At 48.5% G+C, this 24164-nt stretch overlaps 1 protein-coding gene across 3 annotated transcripts in view; it reads right to left on the bottom strand.

Annotated features, from left to right (window-relative positions):
- RHOT1 (ras homolog family member T1) overlaps positions 1–24164 on the bottom strand; it is a 1148557-nt gene that overhangs the window by 262887 nt on the left and 861506 nt on the right. For all 3 annotated transcript variants that reach the window (XM_069654964.1, XM_069654963.1, XM_069654965.1), the window contains exon 17: positions 696–815. In XM_069654964.1, coding sequence (XP_069511065.1) covers positions 696–815 — 120 coding nt within the window. The remainder of the gene's footprint in view (positions 1–695; positions 816–24164) is intronic.

The raw sequence follows: 24164 nt of genomic DNA, 5'->3' as shown, positions 1-24164 counted from the left end.
TGTCGAGCACAAGTTCTTCAGTGATTGGGGTGTAACATGTTGGAGGTCTCGATAGTTTTTGTGGGGGAGTTATTAGAGATGTTTTTATCAGCTAATATTTATTTTTTAGTTATTATTTTGTTTTGTAGGAGAGCAATCTTAGCGGCTAAGGCATCTTGAATGGTAGTGCACCATTATTTACTTGAGTTAGTGGAAGCCGTTGCCGGGATGGGGTTTTCCAATTCTCTCAGGATAGAGAAGAGTTCTGTAGAATCTGATGAGGCATTACTAATGCGAGTATTGTAGGCATTAGCCTTATGGGTGATAATTGCTGCTTTGTACGTTTAATTGGCGGCCTGGAAGGCGTTAGCAGACTCAGTGGTGGGATTTGTTTTAAGGGCATGTTCAAAGGCACATTTGGTTCTCCTTAACAATACTAACTCTTTGAACCAGAAACAGGTTCTTTTGGCAGCTCGTTTCATTTTAGTAGTTAGCGGTACATTTCCTTTTGTGTACTCCCGGTCCCCTGCCTGGTTTCTGAGTCTTGGTCCCCATGCCGGATACTTCAGTTACCAAAGACCACAGCTACACAATTAGTGCTTGGGATTCATGAATGCACAAATGTATTTTACAATGACAAAATTGGTTATATAGGTCAGTATACAGACTGTTCTAGTCACTTAAAAGAAAAAACACTATCATATAAAGACACAAACCTTAAAGATACGTGCACAGTACGCAAATGATGCAGGATTGCTACTATCATACACTAGACAGACTGCATCACAGGTGATCTCAGATGGAGACAGGAATTCCGATTCCGAGAGATGATGCAACTGAAAGTAAGAGAGACACAGTTTGGTTAGAGGTAAATGGTGTTTTATGAGCCACAATACTGCAACGTTAGCATTAAGTTCAGTCGCCAATTTGTAGTTCAAGTTCTTCCTAATAACATTCCCATGTTCTGAATATCTTTGCTTATGTTGCCCCCTTCCCCTACTGTGTCCCACCAACTGTGGAACTATGTTACAACATGCAAAACCATTTATTTCGATGTAGCACAAAAGGTAAATGTGCCATGGAGAAGATCCTCGGCATGAAAAGACCCAGCTACCTAAACTGTCTTTTGAAAAGCTCAGGCTCTAACTTACCCTGTGTGGAGAATCCTGCGGATCCCCCACTAAAACCCTACCTACTGTCTCCTCCAAGGTGGCCAGGAGCGGGTAGACGCTTTCTGATCCCAATCCTGGGGGTGGTGTACTGCAAGAGGATCATCTGGGTGGAGAACAGGCCCAAGGAGGTGGGGAAATGTCGCAGGGTGAAACACGGTATGATTTCTGGGACGTTTATAAAAACCTTTCCAGAGAGATTATAGCCAAGACTAAGCTTAAAGTATCCTTGTAACTGCTGCTCCCAGCTACCTACGGGTTTGGAGCGCATTAACAAATAAACAAACATACATAATCAAACATAGCATCTTGTCATTCAGATGAATGACACTCTAGGATTAAAAGTAAGCAGGCACAATCTGGGATAAAAAGGCATAAAGATGTTAATTTTCCAGAACCATTCTTTTGTTCCCCTAACATCCCATATCCTCCCCAATGTCAAAGATATTGCAATAGGAACGATGAACATGTGACCTTTTATGTCCCTTCTGTCTCTAAAAACGGTTACACCTTATAATTCTTCTCTTCTGGGGAAGAACAACAAGTTACTTAGCAACTGTAAAGTTCTTTCGACTGGATGTTCCTCCCACATGTTCATCATCTTAGATATCCTGTCTCCCAGCTTTGCTGCTTCGGAATTTCTTTTTTCACCAGTGGGCGCTGTGCTCGAAGCCGCAGTCGTAGTCCTTCGAGGGCCGCCGTCATGCGCAGTATAAAAGGCTCGAGCTGTTAGCTCAGTTCTGTTTTTACGGTGTTAATGGTTGCATCAGTTCCTCAGGCTTTCAAAGACCTTTGGTTCTTAAGGAAGTTCGAATGCAACTGGCGTAAACTGTACGAAGGGGTTGGTTGGAAGGGTCGATGAATACGTGGGAGGAGCATCCAGTCGAAAGAACGTTACAGTTGGTAAGTAACCTGTTCTTCGAATGGATTGTGTCCTCCCACGTATTCCTCATTTTAGATAGGGTCTCAAAGCAGTAAGAATTTGGAGGATTTAGTACCAGAGATTTCAATCATGGACTGAATGAAGGATGGCTTTTGCAAAGAGGCCTCCTTGATAAGATGTAGAAGCAGTAATGTTTACGAAAGTGTGCATGGACGACCAGGTGGCCGCCGCACAAATATCCTGCACTGGAACACCCCACTGAAGAGCCATGGAAGTTGCCATGCCCCTGGTTGAATGAGCCTTTAGCCCATCTGGAGGCTCCTTCCCAGCCAATTTATATCACTCCGAAATTTCCATAATTATCCATCTGGATAGAGTTTGTTTAGACACTCCAAAGCCCAATTTGTGTCCAGTATATCCAACAAACAGTTGGTCACTTTGTCGGAAATTCGCTAGTTTAGAAATATAGAAACAGAGCCCTTTTTGGGTCGAGTCTGTGCAACCGCTCCTCCGCTTTACTTGCCCGTGGAGGAGGGTAAAAAAAAAAAAAGGTAAAGTAATTTTCTGTGACAGGTGGAAATCAGACTATTTTAGGAAGGATGGTTTGACCTTTAGAATCACCTTTTCGTTATGGAAAATGGTGCGAGGAGGCTTACAAGAGAGCGCCTGCAACTCGCTCACCCTGCGGGCTGATGTTATAGCCACTAGCAAAATTGTTTTCAAAGTGAGGAGCCTTAACGGGCAATTATGTAAAGGCTCAAAGGTGGCACTCATGAGATGGGTACATGAAAAGGTGTTGGAGGGTACACATTTGTTAGTCCTTTTAGAAACTGGGTAACTAAAGGCATTTTAAAATAAGAAACCTCTTCAGAGGAGTGCTTAAAAATAGATAGCGCTGCTAAATATCCTTTTAGTGTACCAACTTGGAACCCCAAATTGGCCAAGTGTAAAAGGAAAGAAAGTACTGTAGGAGTATTACATATGAATAGATCCATATTCTTATCCTTGCACCAGTTACTGAACTTGTTCCAATGATACTGGTACAAGGATTTTGTTGTTGGCCTTCTGGCCGAAAGAAAAATCTCCACTACGGCATCCGGAGGTCCCAATCCTTATATCTCTGCCTCTCAGAAACCATGCGTGAAGGCTGAGTGTCTTGACCTCTGGATGGAGAACCCAACCTTCCTCTTGCGAGAGAAGATCCTTTCTTTGTGGAAGATGTATTGGAGGGCAGATGGACATGTCCAGAAGGTCCGGGTACCACGTCCTCCTGGCCCAATCCGGAGAAATTAGGATCATGGATTTCCTGAACATTCTCAAACTCCTGATTACATGAGGAATCACGGGGACTTGAGGAAACGAGTATAGGAGTGGAAAATCCCAGTCCAGCACAAACCTGTCTCCTAGAGCTCCTCTCGGAGGAAATTTCCTTGAGCAGTACAGTTCGCACTTCCTGTTGACACTGGTCGCGAACAGATCCACTTGAGGGGTTCCCCAAAGGGCGAAGATCTCTTAAAGGACTTCCCCGAGTTAGTTCCCATTCGTGGGAGCTGTGCTTTGCCTGCTCAGAGCGTCCGCCGCCGCGTTTTGCTCTCCTGCTAGGTGAACTGCCGACAGAGAGATTCCTTCTTGCATTGCCCAGAACCAGAGCTGCATTGCCTCTCTGCACAGTGGTAGTGACCCTACGCCTCCTCTCTTGTTGAGGTAGTACATGGCTACTGTGTTGTCCGTCATTATCAGGACATTCTTTCCCTGTACAGAGGGCAGAAAAGCCTTCAGTGCTAGTCTGATTGCCCTCAGCTCTAAAAGGTTGATGTTTAGTTTGGACTCCGATGGAGACCAACGACCATGATTGTTAGATCGTTGGTATGAGCTCCCCACCCCGTGCGTGAGTGAGGCGCCCGTCGCTACTGTTATCTTCGGCCACGGTTGCCAAAAAGATTCTCCCTTGAGGATATTTTCCCTGAAAGCCCACCATAGAAGATCTTGAGCCACTCTGGCCGGAACTTGCAGACGATCTGACATATCCCCCGAAAATTGGGACCATTGAGTCTTGAGGGTCCATTGAAGGGTTCTCATCCTCAATCTGGCCTGCGACACCAGAAAAATGTAGGATGCCATGAGGCCGAGCAACCTCAGAAAATCAAAGACCGGCAGATCTTGGGCGTTCTGAAACTTTGTTACCATCTGCAGAATGTGGTGAGCGCTTTCCTCAGGAGGCGAGGCTTTGCCCGAGGAAGTATCCAGGACTGCTCCGATGAATTGGCGTCTTTGCCATGGAATCATTTGTGACTTCTTGTAATTGAGGGAGAAGGCCAGTTTGTAAGAAGTGGCAGGTCATAGTCAGATGTTCCAGGGCTCGTTCGGGTGAACTCGCCCTGATTAACCAGTCGTCCAGGTAAGGGTAGACGTTAATTCCCTACCCTCCTGAGACTCGTTGCCACCACAGCCATCAGCTCAGTGAAAACCCTCGGGCGGAGGTCAGCCCAAATGGCAGAACTCGAAACTGATAGTGAGAACCGCCAACTGCAACCTCAGGTACTCTGTGCTCGAGATGGATTGGCACTTGAAAGTAAGCAACCTGAAGGTCCAATGAAGCTAGCTAGTCCTGAAGCTGAAGAGCCTGAAGGATCTAAGAAAGGGTCACCATCTTGAACTTGTCCTTCCTGAGGAATTTGTTCAAATTTCTTAAGTCCAAAATGGGTCTCAATCCTCCGTCCTTCTTGGGAATGAGAAAATAAAGGGAGTACCAACACTTGTTCCTCTCTCCCCTACAGGTACATGTTCTATTGCACCTTTCTCTAGCAGGACTAAAATCTCCGTCACAAGGAGCGGGTCTAGAATTTTGACAGAATTGGTTCCCTGTGGATGATCTTGAGGTCTCTCGAAAAGGAAGGCAGTAACCATGGGTCACTATCTCCAGTGCCCAGACATCGGACGTAATGCCCACGCCATTCGCCAAGATGCAGGGTGATCCTGCCTGCCACCGGGGTCTTTGGGTCAAGACCTCAGAGTGGCTTTGTAGCAGCTGCAGCAGTGGCTGAGGAGGTAGTAGCCGCTGCTGGGGCTGATCTAGCACCTTTCCCTCTTCCACCATGAGGGGGTTTTCTCTGTTGACCTCTTTTACTGGCCTGTCCCATCTTCCAAAAGAGGAGTATAAACGAAAGGGACAGCTCCTCCAGGTAGATGACCCTGCGTAGGAGTGTTGCTGAGGCTGCCTTATAGCGGCGCCGAGTGATTTAGCTGCCGCTTTAGAGGTCTGCTCTCATCTGCCTTGCTGTCGAACAGCCTCAAGCCGTCAAGGGCATATTGAGTAATATGGATTGCAAGTCCGGTGCAAAACCAGATTTCCTCAGCCATGCAAATCTGCGTAGGACCGTGCTAGATGCCATGGACCTGCTTACACTATCAGCAGTGTCCAATCCTCACTGGAGGCATTCCTCCATAGCCTCCTTTCCATCTCTTACTATTGCCAGGAAACATCCCGTTCCTCGCCCTCCGGGATGTGTTCAGCCGCTGATGTCACAGTCCCACAGGGTGTATGTAAATCTTGCCAGAGTGCAAGTTACATTTGTAGATTTAAGGACCATGCTGCACGAAGAGAAGACTTTCCTAGCCCAAGCATCAACTTTTTTGTCATCCCTATCAGGTGGTATCGAAAAGTAAGCCGACTGTCTAGTGGAAGTTGCAGCTTGTACCACCAAGCTTTCTGGAGAGGGATACTTTGACAGGTACTCAGGATCTCAGGGTGATGGTCTGTACTTCCCTATACATTTTTTATTTACTGCAGGCCCAGAGTCTGGGGTATCCCAAGTTGCCATCACTCTTTTTTGCAATGCCTTATGGAAAGGGAGGTCCTTCATTAAGGATGTCCGTCATATCGTCCTGGGCAAACTTTACCCCCGATTTATGCACCAGTGGTTTCACTCTTTTTCATGAGGCATTGGAGAGATTTCCTCCGAGGACACCCTTGACTTTTTGTTGGATCTTGCGTGTCTGGTCTTTGATCTCCCTCTGTCATGATATTCACGCAGCTTTTTCAAGGGGGTCTAGGCTGCATTCTCAAAAAATGTTAGCATCGAAGCCCTGAAGGCCTTCCATTTTTCAGGGGAATCCTGCTTGGAAGGGTAGGATACGACCCTTCTGTCAGACGAGGAAGAAGATGATCTATGTCGTTGATTTTTTATTTTTTTTTGGACAAGGAAGAGGAGGATTTCCTCGTGCGACTCTTAGACCTCGATCTCCTTTCCGCTCGACCCTCCCGAATCTGTGTCTTTTTGAAGACTTATAAGATTCCTCCCCCACCGCCAGTTTACCTTTCCATTCCGTTCCTTAAGAGCCTTATTGGACATAGCCTGACAGGAACCACATTCGTCGACCCAATGGTCATGGCCCAAACACCAAAGGCAATTACGATGGGGGTTTGTAATCGACATCTTTTTTCCACACTTTAGACATTTTTTAAAACCTGTCTTGGGTGTGGAGGGAGTCGATGAATAGGACATTTCGTCGAAAAATCTGATGCGCCGTTTTGTGACACGAAGCAGTGCTCAGAAAAACAGATCTGAGCTAACGGACGCGGCTCGAGCCCTTTATACTGCGGATGGCATTGACGCTCGACAGCGGCCCTCGAGGGACTATGACTCTGCGGCCTCGAGCACAGCACCCTCTTGTGAATTTTTTTTTTCTGAAGCAGGAAAGCTGGGAGACAAGATATCCAAGATGAGGAATATGTGGGAGGACACAATCTATTCGAAAATCCATTTTAAAATCCTTTGAAGAATTCGACTGCTACAGAGGCAGGTAGGAGTCCAGGCCATGGCAGGCAAATCTAAAGACTCTAGACAAGGTAAGACAATTAATCATAAGGGCCTGCACCTGAACCTAATCAGCGCACCTGAGGGGCATAAAAGGCTGCCTGAGAAAGCAGTAGAAAGAACCTGGGGCAGGAGCTGGAAGGTCGGCAGTAGCAGAAGCAGAGCACTTAGTGTTAAGAAAGATTTCTCTTTACCGCACCATTCCTTCCAGTTCCATGTACCCCCAAACCTTTTGCTTTTATTTTTGCATCCGACCTGCTCTTTTTACAGTGTGGTGAAGCCTTAAAGGATAGTTCCGGGACTTTTTTTTTTATTGTCCCTACGGTTCGGCCATGTGTTTTTAAGCATAAATCGGTAGATCGTAGAAAACTTTCCTATGGACCTTACCCGACTTTTCGTCCATTAACGCACTCGAAATCAGCCGCCATTTTCTGATAATCCTATCATTTCCCCCCATCGCCCTGGCTCACCTGGTTTTGCGGCACTAAATCAAATCCCCCGCCCCTGAGCCTGACATCAGCAGACGCGTACCGCCCATTTCCCAACGCCAAAGCACGTTTCGTGTCAACAATCGCTGCGCCTCAGCTAATGACGTGTCGCCATGGAAATGGCAGGACGCCTCTTTCCTCAATAAGTATAAACACACCGTTTCACAACACACAGCAGCAGATTTTCGATTCCATTTTTCTCTCTGTGTTACTTTGAGTATTCTGTGACTCGTTTCTGTGCTCTGGTCAGCTACCTTCGCCGCTTCTAGGCCTTGTGAACACCTGTACCATCTCTGTAAATTATTTTACTTTCTTTACCACACAATGGCTACAATAATGCCGTATATGTACGAGCCCGAGTACACCGAGGAAGAACTACTGGAAAGGCAAGCACGCGGAAACGATGGGGATTCGGACGGCAGTTGGGAGGACCAGTCAACGGATGAAGAGCCTGGACCATGTCGCATGGACGGCGTCTCCACCTGGTGCACGTGCAATCGGTGCAAGCTAATGCCAACTGAGGAGGAGAACTGCTGCTGCTGTGAAAATTCCGGGTGCTTGGCCTACATTTCGGAAGGCGAGCCAAGTCCGCAATGCATCACCGAGCTGCCAGAGTTCAGGGAAGCCTGCCTCTCACGGACCGTGTTGAGGATGATGATGGTGCTTATGCACGAACTTCGCGGCACTGTTCGTCCGCGTAATCCGAGTAACGAGTAAGTATACTCTGGTTGTGATGTCAGTGATGCCACTACTATTTCATGGTCATCTCCCACATATAAAATTACATCTACATATCATTCGAATGCATGTAAATTGGTTCCATATTGTGCATTTTCTAGATAGAATTTTTTTCAAAGCAGAATGACATTTTTTACCTGAATCGACAGTGATAAGAAAGTTTTGTCATTTTAATACAGTTTGCATCTTTCATTTTCACAGGTGGTACAGGCTGGTGGCCTATCGTTGCTTCACTTGGTGGCTTCACGGGAGGCTCGGACACCGCGTTCGGAGAGTAATACCTGCCTGTGCGGTACTTGCCATTAGACAACATTTCCCCAGCGACAGTGGACAATACCGCGGATTTTCCCTGGATGTGCTGCAACCGGAACTTTACAATGTGTAATGTTTATTATTTATGTTCAATTGAAATTAAGATCTAAAATAAAACCCAACATATATTTTAACAATGGTTGTTTTGATTTTTTAAATGAATCTAGTGTGTCTCCATTGAATAGTCTTCCTGTGCCTTGTCTTGTCACACCACATGTCTCCGGCCAGCATCCTCCCTCACGCTGGCCGCCCACCTTCAATCCACATAACCGTTGAACCCATATGCAGCAGACATACATATGTTATTTTGCGGGTTGGCATCAAGCCTCCCGGCCTTGCCTCCTCCCCCAAAAATACTTACCACACCACTTTGTTCAAGCGTTGGCAATAAAAGGCCGTTGGATTTTATTGATACAAAACATGGTAGTAGGTAAATAATCCATATGGTTGATCATAATAAATCATCCTTTTGGGCACCAGGTACAGAGATGACCCCCTCTGGCCCGTGCCGCCTTGCCACCACAGGCCAGCCTGCTGCTGACTAACTGCCTAGGCATCCAGGGTCTCCAGGGTGAACTGCACCCATATATTCTCCTGGGAGGCTGAGGTATTTATAAACTCACCCCCTGCCTTCCATGTACTAGATCCTGCAGCCTGCCTCTTACATGCAGTTAGATGGCCTCTCCTTGGTGAGGCCCTGCGGCAAACGAGTCTTGTCTGCACGACCACCGCCCCAATCCACCCCCCCGCCCTATCAAAGGCAGTTCGCACCGGGGTACTTGTGCTGGCAAGTGGAGCTGTCAGGGAGCGATAAAGGCCAAGAGGTGCCAAAGACCATGTACACTTCAAAGTGGTCTATAGAGCATGGGTTGTTGTTCCCATGTCTACCTCCAGACCCCGTGTCTCCTGCCAAGCATCCCCCCTCACGCTGGACGCCCCCCTGCAAACCGCATAATGCCACGACATATACACGTCATTCACAAACGCACCCCTGTTTCGAATTCTTTATAACCCACTTCATATTTCTAATGAGAACTTCTTTGCGCTTTGCTAGTCAACCCGTGAAGGTGCTGGTTATCTGCTCTTCGTCTCTGTGAACTTCCGTGACCACTTCGAGGAAACTCGTCAGTTTGCAACCTGAGAAAGGATGATATTTTGTACAGATGGCATGTATTTTAAGGTTAGTGCCTCGAACTGCTCCCTGTTCTACGACAAGAAACTACTCTGATCCCTGCATCTAACTGTTTGTTCCGTCAAGGTAAAGCCATGTACCATAATCATTTTGCGTCCAATTTCTTTTCGTTCAAGACAGTACATGCAAGGAACTAGTCACATGTTCTGAGTTTAGTGAAATTATTTTTCTATTTTTTTAAAGTTATTCAAATACTTATCCGCATGTGAATAACGTGTATAGTTCCAAGAACCAAAACGAACCTTGCATTGAACCTTTTATGTGTCATTTTATTTTTTAACACATTGGTATTCATAGAGAATTGTTGATCTTTACTTTTCAGAACTTTCCACAATGCCTGCCTGTTCCATTGGTGGTTGCCCTTCGAAGACTCATAGTAAATCTGAAGGTACTATAATGCATGTTTTCCCTAAGACAATAGATCAGATAAGAGAATGGGTCCGATATTGCGGATATCCACCGTCTGAGCTTGAAAGTAGAGTCCTAGAAGTCTTTGCGGACAAGAGGGGTGATCGATACCGCATCTGCAGCAGGCACTTTACCTCTGACATGTACTCCACATCATTGCTAATAAAGAAGAACACACCGCGAGCGAAGCGAAAATTGCTCTCAACCGCTATTCCCACTCTATTCGTCCACATCCTTCCACTGGTGAGTCAAGTTTACGTATTTATCTCTCGGCCTTGCGGTAGTGTGTAGCATTAGCTAACAATAATTTCCCCATTTATGTATCCACTCAATATGAAGGCGGAAGATTCTCCATCCGTGTCGTTATTGCAGTCATCAGCCACTTCAAGCGCCTATCGGGTAATCTTACTTAGCTATTCTGCCACTGACTTGTTTTAGGCATGTAAATCAATAGTTTTAATTTATCGTGTGATTATTTTACCTAATGGTACACCCTTGTACTCGTCCTCTAGTCTTTGTTTTCAGTTATAATTATTGTTAACCAAAATAATGCAAGTACTGTCTTTCAGGGAGATGCTGAGGAGTCCAACGCATTGACGACAACCGTTGATGTCACTCAGATGCTCGAGGTACGTTTCCGGACAGTTCCATCGATGGAGATCATCAGATCTTGCATTCTTGTAGCGTGATTGTTACACACGTTTCTTTCGTTTTTAGCCATTGATATGTCCTTCTGTCGTCGCCCTCCTATGTGTCTTCTTTTTTCAATATTGTGTTCATTACTAATGAAAGTCCTATGATTCAGGGAGTCGATGGAGCATTAGTCCAAGAAGAAGGGGGAGCATGCAGTTACCGGTCGGCGCAACAGCTCGCAGAAGTGTGCACCGCAGTTACATCGTCCCTTGATGTTCTTATGCATTTCGAGGTATGGATACTGACAGTTCGATCAAGCGAAATCATATGACGTGATTACATCCGCTATACTTCCTTCTTTATTAACGCAAGTACTATGTTTCAGGGAGATGACGGAGCTTCTTCTACAAGAACATCACCCCTAGTAGTTGATGCAGATCTCTGGGTGGTGACACTTCCAACGATCGAGCAAATCGAATCATATTTAGATATCCATTATTTATTTTAGACAACTGATCATTTGTGCAGGTCTATTTAGATGAGCCGTTGACACCTGCACAAAGTGTATGTTCTTTTTAACAAAATAGAAAACCATACTAATGCAATTACTGTGTTTCAGGGAGTTACTGAAGCATCATCTTCAATAATATCATCAATGGAAGTCTATGAGGAGCCCGAGGTATGGATCTTGACAGTTCCATATAACTAGATGAACAATGCGTGAATAATTGTCGTTTGAATGTTCTACACAAAGCGTTCATTCGTGTTTTGCTATTGAGATGTACGTGGGTATTGGTCCCCAAGTACATTTTGTGTTTTCAATATTATTATACATACTAATGAAAGTTCTATGTTTCAGGGAGTCGATGGAGCGTCAGTGCGTGATGGATGTGCTTATCATGAAAATATAGTCGTTGCAGCGCAAGAGGAAGTGGAGACATGCACACACGAGTCGGAGCAACAGCGTCCCGATGTTGAAGTTCGAGGCAAGAAAGTTTCAAAGAAAAGAAAGCAAAAGAAGGTTAGTGTCCTGGTCACTATATTATGTTGTTTTTCACTGTTAATAGTTCAATACTGTAAGTTGTGTTTAAACTGAACATCCCTTTTCCAATCTGTCCTCTAGTTGCGAGTGGGTGTACGAACTAGATCTACACAGACAGTGAAGCGAACGAGAGATGTTGCTTGTCAAACCTTTTGGCAGGGACTTGAGACTGGAGATGCATCGTGCCAATGGGAAGAATATGAAGTGATTGACAACGGAGCTATACCACATCCAGCCATTGATAGTGAATGTCCTCCTGGTAGTTCGGATGCAGTCGGAGATCAATTCACAGAATCCACACCCGCAAAAACTAAGACCGCGAGAAAGTTGAAGAAATTGTTTTATTCACCCATCGCCGGAGAAGGAACAGATGTTGCAATGGAAGAGAATGAAGTGGACGACAATGAAACACCATCAATATCACTGAACATAGCGGAAGACGATATCAGAGATTCTACCTTTCATGTGAGTGACATGTCCTCAACGTTACAGGCCGAACCAGCTGGGATGCAGAGTGACAGTATAAGGAAAGAGGCCAAATTCATTGTATTCGATAGTTGTTTGATTGATATTATTATTCGGATGAAATGTGGGCATTCGGTTGGTGGGGAAGTATGTGGGGAGCCATTGATTAATGTGACTCGTGCAATTCGAGGCACTAACCTTAAAATACATGCCACCTGTACAAAATATCATCCTTTCTCATGGTCTGCACAACCCATGCTGGGGCAACTGCCAGCAGGCAATCTACTTAGTGCAGCGGCTGCACTTTTTAGTGGTTCAAGTTTTAAAAAGTTAGAGTCTTTCTTTCAGTTTGTGGGAATCCATTTCATTGCGAAAACTCAGTTCTACAAATACCAAACCGATTATCTATTTCCAGCCATTAGCGAAGCTTGGAGAATGGAAAAAATGTCTATTGATAGTACATTCGCGGGCAAACGGTTCAGGCTAGCCGGTGATGGACAGTGCGACAGCCCAGGATTTTCAGCCAAGTACTGCACCTACCACTTTCAGGACATGGAAAGTAAGAAAATTGTGAGTTCGGTGGTCGTGCAGGTGTCACAAAGTACATCCTCAGTGGCCATGGAGAAAGTTGGCTTTGTAGCATCATTGCAAGAACTACAATCGCGGGGAATGGTGATCGACCTGATAGCCACGGACAGACACGTTTCAATTGCCAAGACAATGAGAGAAGAGTACAAAAATATAAATCACCAATTTGACGTTTGGCATCTTGCAAAAACAATCAATAAAAAAATGTCGGCTGCAGGTAAGGAACAAGTTACTTACCTGTAACTGTTGTTCTCCAGCCTGCGTCTGGCATGGATTCACATGCTCATGAATATTCCCCGTCGTCAGGCTGGGAATCCTCGGTAAAGAAAAAAAACAGTATCAGTTTCGTTTCTGATCTGTCTTTCGTAGTAATAACCAATCACTGGTCTCTGCGTCATACTGACCACAGCCAATGACTGCCCTCTACCTAAGCACCGCCTCTGGCAGCCATCTTCAGATTTGGAAGCACGTGAAGTGGCAGTATGACCAAGTGAAGAGCCGCAGAGGGGTAGGCGGGAGGGTTCGCATGTGAATCCATGACAATCCATGCTGGAGAACAACAGTTACAGGTAAGTAACTTGTTCCTTCTCCAGCATGGGGTCTGGCATGGATTCACATGCTCATGAATAAAGAATACATAGCAGTACACACATGCACAACCACGGGAGGTGGCAAAGGCTCAACATTAAGCATTACATCAAACTCAACATTAAGCAACATAAGCAGACTCACCTCAGGCAAACAGGTTGCGCAGCACTGCTTGGCCGACACTGGACTCCTCCCTGGAATCCCGATCGACGCAGTAGAATTTCGTGAAGGTGTGCGTCGACCTCCACGTAGCAGCCCTACATATGTCCAGCAGGGGCACACCAGAAAGGAACGCCGTGGTAGCTGCGATCGCTCTGGTGGAATGGGCTCTCGGACGGCCAGGCAGCGGTCGGTTTGCCAACCGATGACAGTACATGATACAGCCGGAGAGCCATCTGGAAATGGAAGCCTTCGAGAGAGCCTTCCCCTGATTGACAGGTCCAAAGTTCACAAAGAGTTGTGACGTCTTCCGAAAACACTTTGTGCGGTCCACGTAGAACTTCAGCGCTCTAGCCACATCCAGCGAGTGCAAAGTCCTCTCAGCCGGCGACGGGAAGAACACAGGCAACACCAAGGGTTTGTTGAGATGGAAGTCCGACGGTACCTTGGGCATGAAGGAGGGGTGCGTTCTGAGCACTACCCTCGTGTCGTGAAAAATCAAGTACGGGGCCTTGCAGGAAAGGGCCTGGATCTCTCCCACCCGTCGTGCGGAGGTGATGGCCACAAGAAACGCTGTTTTCCACGACAGAAACTTCAACGGGGCCGAGTGCAGAGGCTCGAACGGAGGTCCCATGAGCTTGGTCAGCACCACGTTGAGCTCCCACGCCGGGGCCGGAGCCTTCACCGGCGGGAACGATCTGAACAGTCCCTTCATGAACTCTTTCACCAGACGATGAGACCACAAGGACGTCCGCCCCGTGGTTCTGGTGTATCGGGAGATTGCAGCAAGATGAATCTTGATGGACACGTGCGCCAGTCCAGCTTTGGCCAGCGTCAGCAGGTACGGCAGTACCTGGGGAGCCGTAATCCGTAGAGGGTTAATCTTCTGTGCGTGGCACCAGACAGAGAACCTCTTCCATTTGTGTCCGTAGCATTTAAGAGTCGAGGACGCCCTGGCCTTTGCAAGAACCTCTCTGCAGTCGGCCGGTATGTCGTATCCTCCAAACTCTAGCGCTGCAGGAGCCAGGCCTGCAAGTTCAGCGATTTCGGGTCGTGGTGGAGGATGGCGCCTCCTTCCCTGGAGAGTAGATCCGCGTCCACCGGCAGCTTGATTGGCGGGGACGCTGACTAGTCCAGAAGGTCCGGGAACCATATCTGCCTCGGCCACGCAGGTGCGACGAGGATCATCCTGCACCGTGACCTCTTGAGCTGGTTGACTAGCCGGATTAGCAGTGGCAAAGGAGGGAACGCATAGAGGAACAGGCCCTCCCAGGGGAACGAGAAAGCATCGCCCATGCTCCTCGCCTGGGGAAACCTGCTGGCGAACCTCCGGCACTTGAAGTTCGTCGCCGTCGCGAACAGGTCGATCTGGGGTGTGCCCCACCGTCGGAAGAGGCGATCCACTAGATCCTGCCGTAGTTCCCACTCGTGGCACGAGCGCAGCTCCCTGCTGAGTGAGTCGGCGATGGTGTTTTTTATCCCTGCCAGATGAAACGGCACCAGAAACATCCTTTGGGCGACGGCCCAATGCCACAGGTCCTGCACCTCCTTGGACAGTGCTGGGGACCTGGTTCCGCCCTGTTTCCTGATGTAAAACATGGTGGTGGTGTTGTCGGTGAAGATCCTCACCACCTTGCCCTTGAGGGACGGAAGGAAGGACCTGAGGGCCCAGAACACTGCACGGAGCTCCAGGACGTTGATATGGAGGGACTTCTCCGTCGGGAGCCAAAGGCCTCTCGCGTGCAGATTTTGGGTGTGCGCTCCCCACCCTTCCAGGGAGGCATCCGTGGTCACTGTCTCCTGGTGGTCTGGGGTCTGGAAGTCCATGCCCGCCGTCAGATGCGCGCAGGTGCCCCACCACCGGACCGCTCGGCGTAAACTCTCGTCGAGTGTGATCCTCTCCTCGAAGCCGCCCGTCGTTTGGATCCAGCGCGCGTCCAGGAACTCCTGCAACAGGCGCATCCGGAGCCTGCACATGGGAATGAGGTAGATGCAAGAAGACATCATTCCGAGGAGGGACTTGATGGACCTCACCTTGGCTGCGTCGGAAACCAACATCCGCTGTACCTTGCCCAGGATGGACCTGGTCCTTTCCTCCGACGGGGAGGCCAGAAGGGACACTGTGTCGAGCTTCGCTCCCAGAAACAGTGCGTTTTGCGCGGGTACCAGGTGGGACTTGGCGTAGTTCACGGAGAATCCCAGGTCCGTGAGAAGTTGGACGGTCCTTGCCGTGTGCTCCACGGCGAGCTCCCTCGTCTTGGCTCAGATGAGCCAGTCGTCCAGGTAGGGGTAGACGTGGATCCCCTCGCGGCGCAGCTGCACCGCCACCGGTGCAAGGCACTTGGTGAATACCCTGGGTGCCGACCGTAGTCCGAAGGGGAGGGCTTTGAACTGGTAGTGACGCCCTTGGACCACAAACCTGAGGAATTTTCGGTGCCCCTTTAGGATGGGAATATGGCAGTAGGCATCCTCCAAATCCAACGACGACAGGAAGTCTCCTTCCTCCAGCTGACCCAGGACGTGCTGGAGGGTGACCATCCGGAACTTCTGCGCCTTGATGAACTTGTTCAGACGTCGCAGGTCTAGGATGGGGCGCCATCCTCCCGTCTTCTTCTTCACGAGGAAGTATCTCGAGTAAACTCCGGAGCCCCGAAGCCTCTTTGGGACGAGTTCGATGGCGCCCTTCCTGAGCATCGCCCTTACCTCCAGGAGAAGCTGAGGGACGTGAAGCTCTTTCCTGGCCACGGGGGGGGACACGCGGGCACCTTCTTTGAAACTCGAGCGCGTGGCCCCGGGCTAAGGCGTCCAGCACCTAACGGTCGGTGGAGATGGACTCCCACACGCTGACGAAGCTCGCCAGCCGGCCTCCCACCGGGGTGCTTCGTTGGGGGCCCGACCCCACGGCCGGTTCAATCCTGTTTCGACGAGGCTTTGCCGCCTTGACCTCCTTGGCGACGACGGCGGGGTCCGCCAGACTTGCCTCGTCCTCTGTAGGCCTCCTGAGACGACGAGCGGGCCGCTTGACGGTAGGTGGAGAAACCGCCGCCGGAACCTTTGGAGGCGCCCTTGCCTCCGCTGCTCCGAAAGGGCGTCCGTCGTTGCTGCAGAACCCCAAGGGCCTGGGCCGTCTCAGTGTCCGCTTCAATGGCCTGAAGGGAATCGTCCACTGTTTTCCCAAACAGGTTGTTCCCATCGAACGGCATGTCCAGGACTCTGGTCTGTACGTCTTGACGGAAGTCCGTAGCCTTGAGCCATCGACGCCGCCTAAGGCACACGCCGTTGCCCAACTGGCGAAACCCAGTGTCGGCGATGTCCGTCGCAATAGTGATGGCGTGGTCCGACGCCACCTCACCTTCCTGTAGGATCTCCAGGGCATCCGCCCTCTTGTCGTCCGGTAGGAAGTCCAGCAGGGGAGCCAGTTTGTACCATAGCTCCCTGTCGTAGCGGGCCACGATAGCCAAGGCGTTGGCCGCTTTAATCGTCGTCGCTGCAGACGAGATGACCCTGCGTCCCATAGCGTCCAATTTCTTTCCCTCGCCGTCCGGTGGGGAAGTCGATGTGGAGGCCGCACCCCCCCCCCCCGCTTTCTTCCTGGCCGCCGCGGAGACGACGGAGTCCGGGGTAGGCTGCGCCCGGAGGCACAGGGGGGCCGCGTCCGGGACCTGGTACTTCTTCTCGTACCGGTCTCTTCTAGCAGGCGTCGTGGAAGGGTTCTTGAGGAGGGCGAGGCCCTCATCCCAAATGTCGTCCAGTAGAGGCACCGCGAGGACCGTCTTCCTCTTGGCCTCGCACCGTTGATAAAGGAATCCTTCCTTTTTCTTCTCCTCAGGGCAGAGTTGGAAAAGCTCGGATGCCCTGGCGATCATGGAGTGGAACGATCCAATCTCGTCGGGCGGAGAAGCCCTGGTGGGAGGTGACGACGGTAGATCCTCGTCGTATACCTCGTCGTCCGTACCCCTCGCTGCCGTGTCAGTCCCCGTATCATCCCCTCGGGTGGACGGGGAGGAGGGCTGGACGGTGCGCGACGGCTGAAAAGGAGGTGGAGGGTGAATCCTTCTTTTCTTGGGCGGGGGAACACCAGAAGGTCCCGGTTCAGGATCCCCCGACGGGAGAGGTTCCTCCGTCGGCAACGGTAGTCTCGTCCTTATCTCTGAGCATAAGGACTGTATAGCCAACAAAATGGCCGCCGAGTTGTCTTGCGGCGCTGGCAGAGGGGAATCCGACGGGCGATCAGGGGCCCCGTCGGCACCCTCGACGATGTCGTCGTCACCTGCGTCGGGATCCATCCAGACGGGCCGGTCTTCTTCCACGCCAAGGCCGTGGCTTAAGACCTCGATCAGCTCTTCCTCCGAGGTTGAAGCCGAATCTACGACGACGCCCTGCCCCCCCCTTTTTCTTCCCCGCCGGGGATTTCACGGGGGTCCTATCGATTGGCACAAAAGAGGACTCCCTCCGAGGTGGCAGGGAGACTCTGAGCCCCGAGGTCGCCACCACTGGTGTAGCCTCCACAGGCTGAGCCAGGGCCGCCGCGACAGTTTCGATAGAGGGCTTGGCCGGATGGATTAAGGCCTTCACCACCTTAGGTGCGCTCACCGCCTTATCCATGAGGGAGGGGACACTGCCTCGCTCCCCCTCCGATGGGGCCTTCGAGCTCGACCGGGGCCTCTCCAGGGGCTTCGCCGGGTGCTCGCCCTTCCTCTTACCCGACCCAGAGCGTTGGCTCGTGGCTGAAGGTGCCGGGGAGGGTGCGCCCTGCCTGGCGCCCGTAGAGCCCGACCGTTCAGCGCTCCCGGTGCCAGCGGACTCGCGGTGCTTGGCCTTGTGTTGGACCCCCGTCGCCGGGGCGTCCTCAAAGGTCTTAGAAGACCGCTCGGATTTCTTCCTCTTCTTCTCGCCTGACGGGCTCTTACCTTCCAGCCAGTTGGCGAGACGTTGATGGCGGTCCTTCATGGTCCGCTCCGACATATTGCCGCAAAACGCACAGTCCTTCTCCACGTGCGTCTTGTCCTCATGTACGCAGTAGAGACAAAAGGAGTGTTCGTCCTCCTTAAAGACATTCTGCAGCTGGCATTCAGGGCAGACCCTGAACAGCTTTCCGGGCGTCGAGCTTCCCTTCTCCTGGGCCATGTCCGGGCCTGAGAAGCTTCTGGAGTCCTCCAAAAGCGTAGCTCGACGAAATCTTCACCCTTGAGGGGCGCAGACGAATCCGACACGGGTCCCCGTTGATCGGATGGAGAGTCGGTGGAGCTTGAGGCTCTTTTGACCGAAAAAACGAAGTTTTTGAGAAAAAACGTGAAAAAATAGCACTAACGCTCGAGAGCAATAGCACGAGGATCCCAACACATGAACGTGCGGTAAAAATCTGAAGATGGCTGCCAGAGGCGGTGCTTAGGTAGAGGGCAGTCATTTGCTTGTGGTCAGTATGACGCAGAGACCAGTGATTGGTTATTACTACGAAAGACAGATCAGAAACGAAACTGATACTGTTTTTTTTCTTTACCGAGGATTCCCAGCCTGACGACGGGGAATATTCATGAGCATGTGAATCCATGCCAGACCCCATGCTGGAGAAAAAAAAAATATGCAAGGTATTTCACAGTGGTCCAAGTCAATCGGCAACCATCTTTGGTCGAGCTCAAAAACATGTGGAGGGTCGTTGGAAATTCTACTGGAAAAATGGCGGTCAGTAATGCTACACTGTAGCAACGTTCACCGCTGGACCACAAACCAACATTTCCACAATGGTGAACATGGCCATTTGTCCACAGAGGAGGCACGGAAGAAGAAGTGGTTGATTCCTTCATCACCCACTCACAAAGCCATTGAAAAGATTGTATTTGATAAAACTATAACAAGAGATTTGAGGGGACTCACGGAATTCTGCCACACAGGAGATTTGGAGGTGTTCCACAATATGTGCCTAAAGTACAGGCCAAAACGATTGCATTTTGGCATGGAGGGCATGATAAATCGGACTCTTCTAGCGGTCTTGGCACATAACCATAATGTTGGCCATCAACAAAGTAGGACGACCGGAACTTTAGGGACGCTTCGCTACAATAAGGCCTTCACTAAAAGAAGTAAACAATGGGTGATCAAACCAGTGTTTGAGGATATGCAATATGACTTTATTGAGAGACTTATTGTTGATGTCCTAGATAGGCACATACATGGAGTTGTGAACGAACCTGTGCAGGGGACAACTGCATTGCCACCCAACATTGCCTCTGTTCCATGTCCACCTAAAGAAGAGCTCATTGAGAAATACACATCACGGTTTAAATGATTGTAATTTGATTGTCTGTTCTCTCGAGTCTCCTCATGTCGCAGGCCCAATGAATATGTGTATCTATGTAATGTGTAAATAAAAGTGATTGCTCAGTGTACATGCAATGTGTCTCTCCACCGTTGCCCCTCCCTTCACCGTGCAGTTGTGCGAACCACCCGGGTGTCACCTGTGACTTTGCTCTGGAGTCTCCTCATGTTGCAGGCCCATTGAATATGTGTAACTATGTATTGTGTAAATAAAAGTGATTGCTCAATGTACATGCAATGTGTCTATCCAACCTTGTTCATTTGCGCATTAAATTAAACCAAACAGTAATATAAATCATTTTTCAAAAAATATAGAATGTCTCGGTATTTATGGTTCTCTGGGGCTGCAAATGCACGCAGACAAAATGCAAAGATGGAGTGTAAATTTCAAGTCCTGTGAGATGGCCTTACACTGAATGTAGCTAACTAGGAATGTGTGCTCGTTCAAAGTGAACGTCAGCTGCTTTGATTTTTTGCTCGGGTGCCGGAATGGCCCACGACTCAGTATAAGGTTCTATTGTTATTTGACCTTGACAGGCCGGGACCATCCCAAAAGACTTCTTTTTGGGGGTGTGGGGCAATAACGTAAGAAACGATAATGAATATAATTTCAGAAACGAAAGCCATTTAATGTTCGTTCATTAGAAGAAATAACGTCGGCATAGAAGGAGTGGTATTTCGGGGCTGCCCTACGCACAGACACAATGGAAAATGCAAATATAATGTAAGTAACTCTTTAGATGAGTTTATACCGCAATTTAATTACTATACAGTAGCTTTAAAGACGGGTTAAGTTGTACTTGTTCGTTCTATGTGGCATATTGTTTTGTACCGCGCACTATCTTGAGGAGAACCATCTCCTTTTACGGAAGCACCTCAAAACCTTCCTCTTTGCTTCTGCTTTCTCTCTCCCTCTCCCCTGCTACAACTGGTCCACTGTCTGCGACCTCGGTCCTGGGCCCTTCCACTCTCCACCTGCACTGCCTCCCTGTCAACCCCTGCACTGGGGGACTGTCTCAGTATCCTACAGCCCCCCCATGACGTATAATACCCAGTTGCACTGTCCTAGCTATGAAATAATTTCCCGACCTAATATATAAAATGAATAATTTTAATAAAGATCTGATGGTGAGACTATTTTTTATGTTTTTAAAACAGGTACATCCTTCATTATTGTATGTGTCACGAGTACCAAACACCGGCGGATGGCTTTTATAACCGCCAGTTGCTTCTCCGCGTGAACAACGTTACCACCCTGACCATTTTATGGGACGATTGCCAAGTACAAGTATGCCCTTACGCGGTACTAACGGCTAGATGCAACATACAGACCGTTGTGGTGGCCTAGTGCCTCGTTGTTGGAGCAGCCATGCGATTATCAGTGCGACCGAAGAGCTTATTTTATCGTAAACCAACACCCTGTGTACTGCACACGAACATCGCTTGCCTAAAGACGAACTATTTTGGGTCGAGAGCAAAGAAAAATGCAAATCGCAGAATATTCTCTAAACATTTGATGTCCAATAAATGTACTTTGCCAAATGGACAATCTTGCCGTTTGCTTTTAAACCACAGTTTCATATTCCGAATTGTGGCGCTGTATTGTGAGATGATCTAAGACCCTGTGTACAGCAAAGGAACATCGCGTGCCTCAAAAAGAACTTTTTGGAACGTGAGCAAATAAAAATGCAAATCGCTGAATATTCTCTAAACATTTGATGTCAAATAAATGTACTTTACCAAATTTACAATCTTGCGGTTTGATTTAAAAGTATAGTTTCATATTCCGAATTGTGGCGCGCTGTGTTGTGAGCTAATCTGTGTTGGTTTCCGGGTTCTGTGTGTAGTCGCGTAGAAGACGCCTGGGCGCGTTTGCCTACGCAGCACAGTCACGTCACGGATAGAGGCGGGGAATATGAATGTTTTGATAAAGTCTGTTTCAGGGGCGGGGGATTTGATTTAGTGCCGCAAAAGCAGGTGAGCCAGGGCGATGGGGGGAAATGATGGGATTATCAGAAAATGGCAGCTGATTTCGAGTGCGTTAATGGACGAAAAGTCGGGTAAGGTCCATAGGAAAGTTTTCTACGATCTACCGATTTATGCTTAAAAACACATGGCCGAACGGTAGGGACAATAAAAAAAAAGTCCCGGAACTATCCTTTAAACTTCACTACACTGTCTTTTGCTCATCTGTTATGGGGAAACTGACATATCCTTCAGGCTGTCAGTACTGGGAAACATTGTTTCCCTTAGTCTTGGTTGCTACTTTTAGTAACCGGTTATCACTTGTACATTGAATAAAGCATCTTACAATGCAGTACAATGGGGTACACTTGTTTTACCCCAGACTTACACTCAGGATTTTTGGTTAATCTAGGTGTGCTAAGAAAACAAGCTGGTGGCAGCAGTGACTTTGTACAATTTTTGGGTACTTTTTGTCTGAGCTTCACTGCATTTGCCGCATTTGGCTACTAACTGTGGCTACTGGTGAAACGCAGAAAAACGCTGGGGGACACTATGCTCTGGACCAGGGTATTACCATACCAGAGAAAACTGAAAAAGCATCCAGAGGACTCTATTCAGAATTTATGCATCAAAATATTTGACTGCATACAAAAATTTACAAAAATGAATCAATCATGTATGAATCCACACTCTAAATCACATTTAAGTTGCAGGAAGAACAAAATAAAAACAAAGCAGATGACCAAACTCATTTCTGCAGTGTGCAATTCAATCATTCATCAACATAAATTCTCATACGCACATACACAAAAATTAGGTCTGTATGTAAAAGGGCATTCTGATGACAACATGAAAGAATTTAACAAGAGGGAGGACTTCTGGAGGGCTCCTGCGGCGGTACTTGGGAGTTCGTTGGCAGTTACGGGCTCTATTCGGTTCAGCTGCAATTCGTGGTTTCAGCGCTTAGCAATCAGCACCGTCGCGGCTCTCGGATAACGGTTGGGCTTCCTGCACTCTGGTGAGGGGACTCGAGATCTGGCCGTCCTGCTTCTGGCAGGTCTTTAGAAGACTCCCGGAGCTTCTAGCCAGATTTCAGACGTTTCACTTGCCTTCAGATTACTCGACCCCTGGCACTCGGTTCTTGCAGCAATGAAGATGTACAGCCAGTCGGGGAAGATGGTCAAGTGCAGTTTGTCTCATTGTTAGTTGGTCCCACTAACCCAAGGGGAGAAGCCGTCCCTTCCGGAGCTTCTCTGTTGAATTGAAAAAGGAGTTTCAGCACAGCAGCAGGGCTTCACCAGGCAATTCAAATGTCCAGGAGGATGCAGCAAGCTTTGTTTATGGTTTGTTCGTCGGGTCTTTCTCCCAGGGTCGACTCTGCCTCTAGTCCCAAAACCCTCGCCTTTTAAGCAGGTTTCTCCCATTCATGCACAGCCTAGGCTACCCTGTCCTGTCAGGGCAGCTAGCCAGCCAATCAGGACTGATTGCATTCAGGCATTCCTAGAGACAAAGGATAGGGGAGTTTCTGGACCCTCTCTCACATCTTGTCTTTCCAGACAGACTGGAGTCAGGGGCGGGCTTCAGGGCTGAAGCCAGTCAAAGGCAAGTCAAACAAAGGGCTTGAATCTGTTTGAATGCACAGAGTAAAACCCAAGAAAGACCTCACAAACAGAAAATGGCAAAACAGAAGACCGGGGCCTTTTTTGATGAAATGGTCACCCATGGGTGCTGTGTACTGCACTGAGGGTTCAGCCTGCGGTAGGAAAGCACAATGGTAGGAAAAATTAAACCACTGCCACCAGCTATTTAAAGTAGTGAGGGTAACAAAAATGTTACATGAGAATGTAGAAAAAGGGGCTACTAAGTAACCCCCCAGCACCACACAAGATAGGGTGTGTGCTGGACCTACAAAGAGAAAAGGTAAGTAAAGTCAATTTCACTTTACTGTTCTTGGGAACTGTAGTTCACACAAGAAAAGGTATTTACACCTTATGAGAAATCTAAAGGATTTCTCTGTGACACTGCACTGAAGGTGCTGTGTGTCACCATACAAAAAGTAGATGCCTATGGAGTTTGTCAGACTTCCAAAAACAGTGGGAACACAAAATCTAAATCAGGTAAAAACACGAGTGAAAAAAAGGTCTCACTCGCTCCAGGGTTAAAAGTCCTAAGTCCAGCAAAAGAGTTGGTGGGGGGCGGGGTTCTCTAAGGTTGAAAGTAATTAACACAGAAATGAGAATTCTCACTAACATGCTGTAATAGGAAAGTACAGATGCCATAAAAAGATGGAGGAAAGCACATTCCATCAAGAGAAATCAAAACTGGTTCAGTCACAGAAAGGAATGAGTGAGTGAGTGAAGAAAAGGGATCCCACTCAGACAAACATCAAATTGTCCAGAAGTTAGTGCTGGGGGACTCACTGA

The sequence above is a fragment of the Ambystoma mexicanum genome, chromosome 3q (assembly GCF_040938575.1).
Source record: "Ambystoma mexicanum isolate Mex_15411 chromosome 3q, UKY_AmexF1_1, whole genome shotgun sequence".
In the NCBI taxonomy this organism is placed as follows: Eukaryota; Metazoa; Chordata; class Amphibia; order Caudata; family Ambystomatidae; genus Ambystoma; species Ambystoma mexicanum.
Note: the sequence above shows the minus strand (reverse complement) of the source record. Positions and strands in the feature narration are given on the sequence as shown.